Source organism: Petaurus breviceps, unplaced genomic scaffold, assembly GCF_028583685.1.
Source record: "Petaurus breviceps papuanus isolate PSGF00001 unplaced genomic scaffold, PetGlider_PUasm1.0 77, whole genome shotgun sequence".
NCBI classification, from domain to species: domain Eukaryota; kingdom Metazoa; phylum Chordata; class Mammalia; order Diprotodontia; family Petauridae; genus Petaurus; species Petaurus breviceps.
This window is the reverse complement of record NW_027186492.1, coordinates 7,856,339-7,868,391: the sequence shown is the minus strand read 5'-3', so window position 1 is coordinate 7,868,391 and position 12,053 is coordinate 7,856,339. Positions and strand designations below refer to the sequence as shown.

Genomic DNA, 12,053 nt, shown 5'->3' with positions numbered 1-12,053 from the left:
ATCTCCTTACACTGAGAATCACAGATCCTCCCTCTTTGTGTACCTCCCCCCCCCAAAAAAAAACCCCACAAAACTAAAACATAAATAAAGCAGAAGTTAATGAGACCAGACTGGATAGCTGAGGGGGACATTGGGCTGAAGGTAGAGAAATTAAGATGGGGTATGTGTTGGTATTAGTATGTAAGTAAGAATCACCCAGAACCCTAGAGTACAGTACTTTGGAATGTCTCAGCTACTGGTTTGGAAATTCAACTCTTCCGGTATTCCAACTGTCTGAATTTGGGAAGGGATATGAGTAAATAAGGGAAGTAAGGAAAATAAGGTAGAAAAAGAGTAAGGATTGACAAGGAGAGAAAGAGAACAGAATAGAGGAGAGTGCTTGGGGAAAGCATGAGCTGGCCTGGGAAGAGAGGGCACATTCTGAGTTTCCAATTTTTTATAAAATTTTAAAAACTCAAAAGTTATCCAAAGAAATTATAAACAGCCTGCAGTACCTGCCCCTTTCTGAATGAAAGCTTTTTTTTGGTCTGTGTTCTTTTGGGTTGGGTTTGGGTCCCTTCATGAAATAGTAGAGAGGAGAAACAGTATTCAATCCTTTTGATTCAGTCTTCCAAAGGTTCCTGCTTAGTCCCAGTGGCCTGGGCTTGGCAACCCTAGGCTGACTTTAATGGAGAACTTTTTTGACTGGTGTTTCCTTGGCATAGATGTCTCAGCCTCAGGTTTCATTGTGCTGTCCTCGCCCCTCAGGAGCTGGGCTGCACTTACCGGGAGATCTCCGCCCAGGACAATACTGCTGTGCTCCGAGCCATCCTGTCCTCACAGCAGCCTGACCGCTGTAAGCGAGCCCAGGCTTTCATTACTACCCAAGGGCTGAAGGCAGACAATGTGGCTGACCTTGTGGCTGAAGAGGTGATGCAGGAACTGCTGACCGCCTCAGCAGGAAGAGGTGATGGATGTGTCCTGTTGCCTCCGAGTGAGGGATGCACCCTTATGTGTGGGATGGAAGCATGTTTTTGAAATTCATGACTGGTGATTATTCCCCAAAAGTTATTCTCTAGAATCTCACTGAAGGATCGTAGTGACTCTGGGCCAGCAGGATGTCAGCTTTAGCAGGGCCCAAGAAGCAGGGGTTTTGGAGTGTACACCCCACAATTGCCTGTCATGAAGACCAGCCTGACCAAGTTTAGAGAGGCTTGTCACCAGACCAGCCACCAGATGATAAATTGGGGATCACAGCCTCTTATGAAGTGGTCTGATAAGGTGTGAAGGAGTTGTGATCTGTATTGGTGGAGGGAGTGCCCACACTGAGGAAGTCACAGATGTTTTAAAATATTTAAACTTCCAGTTGAAAAATTCATGCTGCCTTTGCAGAAAGATGACTACCCTAGGTGAATTTTCATATTTGATGTTGAGAATGTTGCTGAGACAGAATATTCTTGGTAACTCCTAGTAGTGATTCTTGACATCAGATGCTTTTTCCCCATGCAGAAAGGTCATCTCTCTCCTCGCCCACCCATAGAGATGTGTCTTCCTATTAGCCATACTTAGCTGGGGCCTTCTGCATTTTCTTCTCATATTTATAAACAATAACTGTCTTTTTCTCTATCTGAACAGGACAGAAGCAGGCATACAGCCCAGCAGAGGAAGGCCTCATGTTCCTCCAGCTGACTGCTCTGTGCCAGGATCGCACACTGGTTGGCATGAAGCTGCTAGACAAGATTTCCTCAGTTCCCCCTGGGGAACTGTCCTGTAGTAAGTCAGTGCTGTGTAGTTCTTGAGGGCTTGGATGCATGTGGCCTCATGTTTGTTTGCCAGCTCTCTCGAGGCTCAGTCCTCCAGACATTCCCCCAGTAGGACCAGAACCTTTGTGGTCTTTCATGACTTACTATGTAGAATGTGTGGAGGAATGGCAGCCCAGGAAGTTCTGGATGCCCAGGTCCATTTCTGTTGCCTGGCTCTGTATCTGCCCTCCTGTTTCTGATTGTGGCCCATGGGGCATGGGTAGAAAGATAATTGTGCTAATGGATAGCAAGTGACATTTGGCTAGGCCCTGGGTATGGGGACAGAGCCTATTGGGATTAATTAATCTTTCCAGAGATTGGGTTTAGAGGTATAAGAGACAGCATGAGCACTGACTGTCAAGTCAGGTCACCTCGATTTTTTATGTTGACTCTCCTCTACCTGTGTGAACTTGAGCAGGTTATTTTACCTTTTAGATCTCAGTTTCCACCTCAGTAAAATGAGAGGGTGGATCAGGGCTCTACGATCCCTTCCAGCTCTAAATCTTTTGTGTCTGTACAAAGAGATAGACTTTCCAAGTTCCACCCACCATCCAAGACCCTTTAAAGTAGAAACATTCTGGCCAAGAGTGTACTTAAGTGGTCTTTTAGGAGAATTAATTGCCCTTCTTACGTCACCTAGATGTGAACTTTAGGCATTTAATAGTAGACATAACCCCCTCTGATTGTCAAGTTTGTAGAGCCAGTGACATCAGGGTGTTCATTGAGGTACCTAAGAGACTGCTAGGGTAAAATCCCTGTGTCCATCACCCTTACCCGCTTATTTTCATATTAGTCATTTTATGAAAGGAAACACCAAAAAATGGGCAAAATAGTATGCTTCGACCTGCATTCAAACTCCATCAGGTCTTTCTCTGAAGGTGGATAGCATTTTTCATCATAAGTCCCTCAGATCATTTTATTGCTGAGAGTAGCTAAACATTTTTACCCTTTTCCCTGATATATAGTCAAGGAAACATTAGCATCGATTTCCAACTATCTCAGCAGCCTCTCCTCCCTTCTGTCCACAGCCACAGAGTTACTGATCCTGGCCCACCAGTGTTTCACTGTGACATGTCACATGGAAGGCATTATCAGAGTTTTGCAGGCGGCTCGGCTGCTCACTGATAACCATTTAGCCCCCAACGATGAGTATGGATTGGTGGTAAGTGACTCCCCCACAGCCACACTCAACATAGCCCCAGGAGAACAGAAGTTCCCTAGAGTAAGGACTAGATAGTTTTATATCCCTAAGTGCCAAGCAGAGTATCTTCCATGTAGCAGGTGCTTATTAAATAAATTGTTTTTGCAAGGAATTTTTGAACTTATTTCAGAAGAGTCAGACATAACACAGGAAAAGGAAATGAGCCTCTAGTTAGGGCCTGACACGATTTAGGGAAGCTTTGGGGTCATCTTCAGCTGCTGCGACTTCAGGGACCATTTTAGTAGAACACAGGAAGGCAGAATGTTTCCATAGGTGTTCAGGGTAAGTTGCTCTGAAGGAGAAAATTAATAAGAAATCTCTCTGAGCCCTCCAGTTGTCCATTCTAGGGGCTGCAACCTCCATCAGCTGGATTGCTACAACCCTTTTAAAGTGTGCTATCATGCCATCTGAAAATAGTGAGAGTTTTTGTCTCTTCTGCTGATGCTTATACTTTTGATTTCGTTCTTTTTTTGTTGCTATAGCTAGTGTTTCTACACCTGTGTCAAATGGGGACAATGGGGGCAGGAGGGGGGGACAATAACTTTATTTTACCCCAGGTTGTAATGGTTAAGATTCTGTTTACCCACAAGAAACAATGCTAGTTCTTGATTTTAATCTTATTAAAGACTTTTCCATGCCTATGGTTTTTAATATAAACGAGTGCAGTATTTTGTCAGATTCTTTTTTCTGCATCTTTTGAAAGAATCATAGGTTTTTTTAAAAAACTTTTATTTTGTGATTAAGTATGCTAATTGTTTTATTAACGTTGACCTATTCTTTTTTTCCAATGCTTTATTAACTTGTGATTTAATTCCTTTCATTTCCGCCAGATTTTGAGTTACAAATTTTCTCCCCTTTTTCCCCCTACCCACCCCCCAAAAATAGAAGTCCCACAGGATAGCCCCTCCTCCAATCTGCTCTCTCCCATATTTTCTCCTAATACCCCTTTCGACTTTTCCAGTGGATCTCTATGCTCCAGTGCCTGTATATCTTATTTCCCAATTAAATGTAAAATAGTATTGATAATAATATATATATACACACACATACACATACATATATATTTGAATATTTAGGATGTATCTGTGTGGGTAATGCAAAACAATAACATAGTAGATATATTGTAAAAGACTGACTATATTTCCCTCCCTCCTATCCCACCTCCCACTTGTTCTGTTCCTACTTTGATCCCATCACTTTTCAAAAGTGGGTGCTTCCAACTTCCCTCCCCTGAGCTTGCCCTCCCTTCCATCATCCCCCCTCTCATCCCCTTCCCCCATACTCTCCTGTAGGGTGAGATACCCTATTTAGTGTGTATTTCATTCCCTCCTCAAGCCAAATTCATTGGGAATAAGGTTGACCCATTCCCTTTTGCCTTTCTATTCTTCCCCTCCAGTGTAACCATTTCCCCTTGCCTCTTCTGTCTGTCTCTCCCCATCTCCTCTCATTATATTCCTCTCTCACCTCTTAATTTCACCTTTTAAGTATCATCCCTTCCTGTTAAATTTGTCCTGTGCCCTCTATCTATGTATATCTGTAAACATATACATACATTCACATATGTATTCATATGCCCATATACCCTCATATATAGACACACACACACACACATATATATATGCACATATATATATATACATAAATATATATTTCTATTCCCTTCAACTACTGAGAAAAGATTCATAAGTTACAATTATTGTTTTTCCATGTAGGAATGTTAATAATTCAACTTTGATAAGTTCATTATGATTTCTTTTCCCCATTTACCTTCTCATGCTTCTCTTGCTTCTTGTATCTGAATGTCAGATTTTCTGAAAACTCTGGTTTTTTCAGCAAGAATGCTTGGAAGTCCTCTATTCCACTGAATGACAATATTTTCCCCTGAAACATGATACTCAGTTTTGCTGGGTAGGTGACTCTTGGTTTTAATCCCAGCTCCTTTGACCTCCGGAATATCATATTCCAAGCCCTTTGATCCCTCAGTGTAGAAGCTGCCAGATCCTGGGTTATCCTGATTGTGGAAACACAATATTCAAATTGTTTCTTCCTTGCTGTTTGTAATATTCTCTCCTTAATTTGGGAATTCCGGAACCTGGCTTTAATATTCCTAGGAGTTTTCTTTTTGGTATCTTTTTCAGGAGGTGATCGGTGGATTCTTTCAACCTCTATTTTGCCCTCTGATTCTAAAACATCAGGGCAGTTTTCTTTGAGAACTTCCCAGAGGATGCTTTCTAGGTTCTTACTTTGATCATGGCTTTCAGGTAGTCCAGTAATTTTTAAATTATCTCTCCTGGATCTATTTTCCAGGTCAGTGGTTTTTCCCATGAGATATTTCACATTGCCTTCTTTTCTTTCATTTGTTTGGATCTGTTTAACAGCATCTTGATTTCTCATCAAGTCATTAGTTTCCATTTGTTCCAGTCTAATTCTGAAGCAATCATTCTCCTCATTGAGCTTTTGAGATTCTTTTTCCATCTGGCAAATTCGACTTTTTAAGGCATTCTTCTCCTCATTGCCTTTTTGAGCCTCCTTTGCCATTTGAGTCAGTCTGTTTTTTAAAGTGTTATTTTCCTCAGTCAGGCTGTTGACTCTCATTTCATAATTTTCTTGCATTGTTCTCATTTCTCTTCCCAATTTTTCCTCCACTTCTCTTCTCTGCTTCTTAAGGTCCTCTATGGCCTGTAACCAGCTCTTATTTTCCTTTGAAGCTTTTGGTACAGGAGTTCTGACTTCACTGTCTTCCTCCTGTTCCATGCTTTGCTCTTTTTTGTCCCCAAAATAGGAATGTAATGTTGGAATCTTCTGTCTGCTTTGTTTCCTTCGCCTGGTCATGTCGCCCCTCAGTCACTTGAACCCTGGGCTCTTTGCCACAGTAGTACTCTGCCACCAGACAGGGGAGGTTTCGTCCTAAACGCTGGGGTTTTCTCAGCTGCCCGAGGTATTAGATGGGGGCCCTCTCTGACGTCTCCACATGCTCTGGCAAGCTGGACACACACCCCCGGCCCTCCACCCTAGACTGCAATCCAGATCCAAGCAGGTTAAAGCAAGAGCAATTACCCCTCAGACTGGTTCTTGGTCCCCCTCCACTCTGCAGGCCAGGAGCTGAAGCTGCCATGTGGCGCTGGCTAGCTGTGCTGGCACCTCAGCGGCTTCTCTCCCTGGGGACAAAAGCTCACACTCCCACTTACTGGTCCCAAAGTCCAGACTGCACTGACCTCTCACTTTGTCCTTTGCATCTGTGTGTTGATAAATCTGGAAATGGCCACAGCTGCTGGTGATCTGGAGTCCCTCTGGCCGCGGCTGGTCAGGCCCACCCTGGGGCTAAAGCCTCAGCATGGGGCTGGGCTCAGCTCCCAGAGCACTGTGCTGGCAGATTCCTGCCAGCCTGCAGGGCTGTCCTCAGCGGGAGGTTAGCTTCTCTGTGTCATTTTGTGGGTTCTGCAGCTCCAAAGTTTGTTTAGAGTCCCCTTTTTACATGGATTGGGGAAGGTGGAAGCGGGAGCCGTGGGGAGGTCCTGCTTCCACTCCGCCATCTTGGCTCCGCCCCCACGTTGACCTATTCTTGCATCCCTGCTTTCAAGCAAATTTGGACATAATGCATTATTTTGGGAGTATATTTCTGCAGTTTCTTTCTATTGATTTTATTTATAATTTTTGCATTAGTATTCATGAGTGAGATTGTTTTGTAGTTCTCTTTCTCTACTTTCTTGTTTCGTTAGCTCCCTGCTTATTATTACTTTTAGAATAAAATCCCAACTCCTCGGCCAGACATCTTAGGCCCTCCACAGTCTGGCTTCCAGCCTTTTTTCATACTTTTCTGTTCTTGTGAAACAGGACTACAGTAGTGACAATGTTTCTCTCCTCTGTGCCATCCCACAGATCTTGCCCTCTCTTCCTCATCTTCCAGGCTCAGCTCAGGTGCTGCTGTGTCCATGAAGCACTTCCCTGATACACCCAGTTGCTGCTTCAGTCCCTGTCCTCATAGGACCCTGTATTTCTTACAGCAATGTGCCATGCATACTTATCTCTTCCCCCACCCCCAGTAGAATGTAGGCTCTTTGAGGAAAGGACTGTTTGGGGTGGTTGTCTCTGTCTCCCCAGCACCTTAACCAGAGTGGTTGTTTCATAAATGGTGAACCAAATTGGTATGTTGGCAAGTCTCTCAGATTTACATGGCCTAGAAGAACATGCAGTTCTCATGCAGTTTGCTCCCTTTCTCAGGTACGCCTTCTGACAGGCATTGGAAGATACAATGAGATGACTTACATATTTGATTTGCTGCACAGAAAACACTACTTTGAAGTGTTGATGAGGAAAAAGTTGGACCCGGTAAGTACAGAGTAACTATGAATGACATGTTTAAAACATTCAATTGATATCAGAATTCTGGGGATGAGAATGGTTTCTAAGGTCTCAGGCAAGAACAGACTCCACATTGAATAAAAAGAGGCAAAAAATAATCTGGATTATGGCCTGTGTGTGTCAGGCATGGGAGCAACGGGTAAGCATGCCTGAAGATATTCTGGGGAGTGGGACTGGCCCTAAGATTTTATTTGTAGAGGAAACTCTGCATGAGGGAACTCCCTCCATGGCAGGTTGGCTCTTTCGCTGCAGTTGACAGTCTTGAGGAGTTACTGGACAGAGCCCTGAGAGGTTAAATAGCTACTAGCCCAGGGCCACATAGCCATATGTATCAGAGGCAGGGGATCCAGGCCTTCATGGTTCTGAGGCTGACTCTCTGTCCATTATACTTTGCTGAAAATAAGTGTGTCATCATCTTGAGCTCTCTGTTTCTTTTGTGGGATTCCTGATGAGCAGTTCTGTTATCTCCCCAAGTGGTTGAGAGCACCACCCTTTATTAGATGAGAATCCACATGTATTATCTGTTTCTTGGGAGTTCCACGGTTCATCTGTGACCCTGAGAGTACTGCTAGAATAATGGTTTTGTCTGAGCTTCTCCTTAGGAAAGTTGTCCTGCCGAGGGCATCCTGCTCCTGGTGCCAGCTGCTAGTTATCCAAAGGGGTGTGAGATGGGGCTGGAGCTAGAGAGAAGCACTCCTCCTCAGTGCTGGGCCTCACACTAACCAAGCAGCAAGGCAGGAGGGTAGGATTCTGTGATCAGGTGCATGCCTCCTTCCCCTGGGCTGAAGGTGCTAGCATCTGCCTCATGAAATAAACATGGCTTTTCCTTTGCTGTTCAGTGTGGTAGATAAAGTGATGGAGATTACTTGTAACAAAGAAACTTCTGCAGATGGTCTGGGGCTGTGAAAACAATTATGTGGCCAAGAGCTGAATATGTCAGCCCAGCTGTGTTGCCATTTATGAAAATAGTAGGTAAAAGGGCTCAGCAGCAACCATGAGGATTTACTTGGCCTAGTAGACGTTGGTGAGCTGTGTCACTCTTTTCTCTGACCCTCTCTGTTCATAGGTGCACTTTGACTATAATTCTTTGACTCTCAGCTCAGTTCAAAGTGGTGAGTTCAGAAAGAAAAGTACAATTCCGTTTCCGTGAGCTAAGGCTAAATAAGGGCAGCAGTTTGAGTACAAGAAAGTAGTGTCTTTTATTTATTCCCTCACAGCCCTCCCTACCAACTCCAGCTGGACTTGGCTTAAAAGCATAGCAGCCCAGCCCTGACCCAGCCCTTGACGGGGCCTGCCTGAAGGCTAAGCACATAGGCTCCTGTGTGGAGTACTCCCATATTGCTTTTTCTTCATATTTCAGAGGAGACTGATTAGCACTGATTTAGAGGAATGAGGTGGGGGCAGTGGCCTACTGGGAGAGGAGTTGCTGACGCCAAAGGGAAAGTCCTCAATAGCGTCTCACCACAGTAGGTGTCCAGTAGGTGTGAGATTCCCCTGAAGCTTTTTGATTGAGGAACTCTAGAAGTGAAACAGCTCTACATTGCTTTCCTTATGTTGCTTGGCCCCTAAATTTCCCCTTTCTTTCCCCTGGCAGAGTGGGACACTAAAGACGGCCCTGCTGGATTACATCAAGCGCTGCCGCCCAGGAGACAGTGAGAAGCACAACATGATTGCTCTCTGCTTCAACATGTGCCGAGAGATTGGGGAGAACCATGAGGCAGCAGCCCGCATCCAGCTGAAGCTGATTGAATCTCAGCCCTGGGGTGAGCAGAGCCTGAGGGCAGCACCCACACAGTAGGGTGGTGTGGAGGCTGTCTCTGGAGGACTCCTAGAAAGCTTCCGAGATTAGCTGTTAACCAAGGCACAGACTGTTACATATTCCCAGATAAACAAGGGGACCCTAAACTGGGCTGGATCTGAAGTGGGAGTGGGGTTTGGAAATCCTCTTAAACTTCTCCAAGGAAGTTTTGTCTTCATAGGACCCTCTACCTACAGATACTTGGACTGATGTGTGCTATGATATAAGAACCTTCCTTGGTGCACCAGCAAGGGAGGAGGAAGACTCTTAAGTTATTGAGTCATAACCACAAAGTAAGCTTTGGGATTCCCAGCCTTTCTGCATTTATGGCCAAGGAGCCTTTCTTGAAGCATTCAAGACATCCTCCTTCAGTTAGCCCAGTGAATGAGGGCTAGGGCACAAGTGTACTCAGAGATATGTGGGTAGCCTTCAGTCTCTTCTAGTGTTCAGAGGAAGTAAGTTAGTTCAGCATTAAGTAAGAAAGAAATAGAAGAGGCCATAGAGGAATATTTTGTGGGCAGGATCAGATGAGTTCAAGTGCAGAGGTGTCAGGAAAACACGGGGAGCAAAGGCAGCTGGTAATTCACAAGTCCCCTTTTCTCTGTACAGAGGAATGTATCAAGGATGGGCCCCAGCTGAAACAGCTGCTGCTAAAAGCCCTGACTCTGATGTTGGATGCAGCGGAGAGTTATGCTAAGGTAACCATGCATGGCTTGTCCCAGGCAAGTCCCGAGGAACAACTGAGTGAAGGCCAAAAAGACAGCCAGGAGCCAACGCCACAGAGCAAGAAAAGGGCATGGAAGATGTGATCTCTTTAGAATACTGTCTTTTCAAGCCAAATGACCTCCCTAAAAAAATATTCATTAACTTAATATCTTTCTCTCCCTGCCCCCCTACCTGACCTGCAGGATTCCTGTGTTCGTCAAGCTCTGCACTGTCACCGGCTTACTAAGCTGATAACGCTACAGATTCATTTTCTAAATACTGGCCAGAACACAATGCTCATCAATCTTAACAGGCAGAATCTGGCAGACTGCATCATGGCCCTGCCTCGGTTCTATCAGGTAAGGGGGGGGGGGAGGGGAGGGAGGATAGGAAGGATTTGAGAGGGAAAAACCACTGGGACCTTCAGGGCCTTCACTGCTATAATTGTTACTGCTTAGTATCAGAGGCCATGGTCAAGATGGTTGTTTTTAGCAGGGCTGCAGCCTGAATGAGGACAACTTGTTTACTCTGAGCAAAAGCTCAGATGGGGTTGCTAGATATTAGTTAGGCAAGAAGGCACTTAAGGCTAGACCTAGGTCTTATATAGGTAGCTTCTGTCTAACACCACAAGCAGTGTTGGTGGAACTTTGTCGCTCCAGCCAGACTTAGGCACCTTGGTTTCTCTCCTGCTTGCTCAATACTCTATCCAACATGTACTACCCCCCACCCCCATATCACTCAGCCTTTGGGGACTTGAAAGTTTGCTGGCATCTGCTAAAATAGGGTGGACATTTCCAGGCAGTCATCACTAGCTGTCTTCTGCAGCTACGAACCTGAAAGGTGGCACATGTTCAGAGCTAACTCTGGTCTAGAAGAGAATAAAGTAAGTCCAGGTCTGTCAGTGGGACCTTGGAACCACCCATCTCTTAGAGAATTCTCTCCATCAGATTACCTAGCATTCTACTCATCCCAGAACTTCGTTTGTCCCACTCTCATATGGAGAAATCTGAGGGACCCCACATGAGAACATTTTTTTCAATGAGCTGGGGGCGTTTGCAGAGGTTAAATGTAGGGGATTTCATTCCATGTAGGGTGAGCTGTGTGCTCTCCAGACTCTAGGCCGAATTCAGTTTCCCTTAGATCTATACTCTCTCTCAGTCTATCATCTTGCACTTGGTAGTTTAGATGGGAATTTTGCTTCTTGGCAGATGGAGCAATAACTGAATAGGGAAGACAGAAATGCTTATGAGATCAAGTGAAGCTGTGGATTCTCTTAAAACCTTCCCTCTGGGGACCTGAAACTATGGAACCTTAAAAGAACTAGAAGGAATAATTAGAGATCTAGTCCAGCCTTCTTGTTTTGCATATGAAGAAAATGAATTGACATATAATTGAGACTTTTACCTTAAATAAAAAGCATTTCTGCTAAAAAAAATAATCTTTTGGGGCAGCTAGGTGGTGCAGTGAATAGAGCACCAGCCCTGGAATCAGGAGGACCTAAGTTCAAATTCAGCCTCAGACACTTGACACTTGTGTGACCACTTAACTCCAATTATCTTGCCCTCCCCCTCCAAAAACTAAAAATATTTGGCATTCATTTCTTTGAATAAAAATCTCAAACTGATTAAATATCGTTTAAGTTATATCTTCCTGATCATTTCCTTTTTTTTTTTTTTAAGGCTTCTATTGTAGCTGAGGCCTATGACTTTGTCCCAGATTGGGCTGAAATTCTTTATCAGCAAGTGATTCTAAAAGGTGACTTCAATTACCTGGAAGAATTTAAGCAGCAAAGGTTATTAAAAACCAATATATTTGAAGAGATTTCCAAGAAGTAAGTATTATAAAGCAGACTGCTTTGTCAGTCTCAAGTAATGTAACAAATTACTTAAAAAATACTCTACTTGGGGCGGCTAGGTGGCGCAGTGAGTAGAGCACTGGCCTTGGAGTCAGGAGGACTTGAGTTCAAATGTGGCCTCAGACAACTTAACACAAAAGCCGACCATGTGACCTTGGGCAAGTCACTTAACCCCAATTGTCCTACCTTCCCCCGCCTCCAAAAAGCCAAAAAAAAAAAAATACTCCTTTTGGTGACCTCCCTTCAGGTGGACAAAAAGAAATTTGCTAAAAGAGCTCCGACCTAGACTGCCTTGCAAATGACTAAATAGCATATTGTACTTAAAATGGGCAGCTTGTTAGAAAAGATGAA

The 12,053-nt window shown here is 44.3% G+C and overlaps 1 protein-coding gene across 2 annotated transcripts in view; it reads left to right on the top strand.

Moving 5' to 3' along the window:
* SPG11 (SPG11 vesicle trafficking associated, spatacsin) overlaps positions 1 to 12,053 on the top strand; it is a 91,615-nt gene that overhangs the window by 78,781 nt on the left and 781 nt on the right. The window contains exons 32-39 of one of the 2 annotated variants that reach the window (XM_069105930.1): positions 748 to 946; positions 1,615 to 1,752; positions 2,810 to 2,943; positions 7,204 to 7,311; positions 8,939 to 9,107; positions 9,752 to 9,840; positions 10,051 to 10,206; positions 11,527 to 11,678. In XM_069105930.1, the coding sequence (XP_068962031.1) occupies positions 748 to 946; positions 1,615 to 1,752; positions 2,810 to 2,943; positions 7,204 to 7,311; positions 8,939 to 9,107; positions 9,752 to 9,840; positions 10,051 to 10,206; positions 11,527 to 11,678 (1,145 nt within the window). Of the gene's footprint in view, positions 1 to 747; positions 947 to 1,614; positions 1,753 to 2,809; positions 2,944 to 7,203; positions 7,312 to 8,938; positions 9,108 to 9,323; positions 9,436 to 9,751; positions 9,841 to 10,050; positions 10,207 to 11,526; positions 11,679 to 12,053 lie in introns of those variants that run through there. The other variant, XR_011172005.1, reaches the window with a different exon arrangement.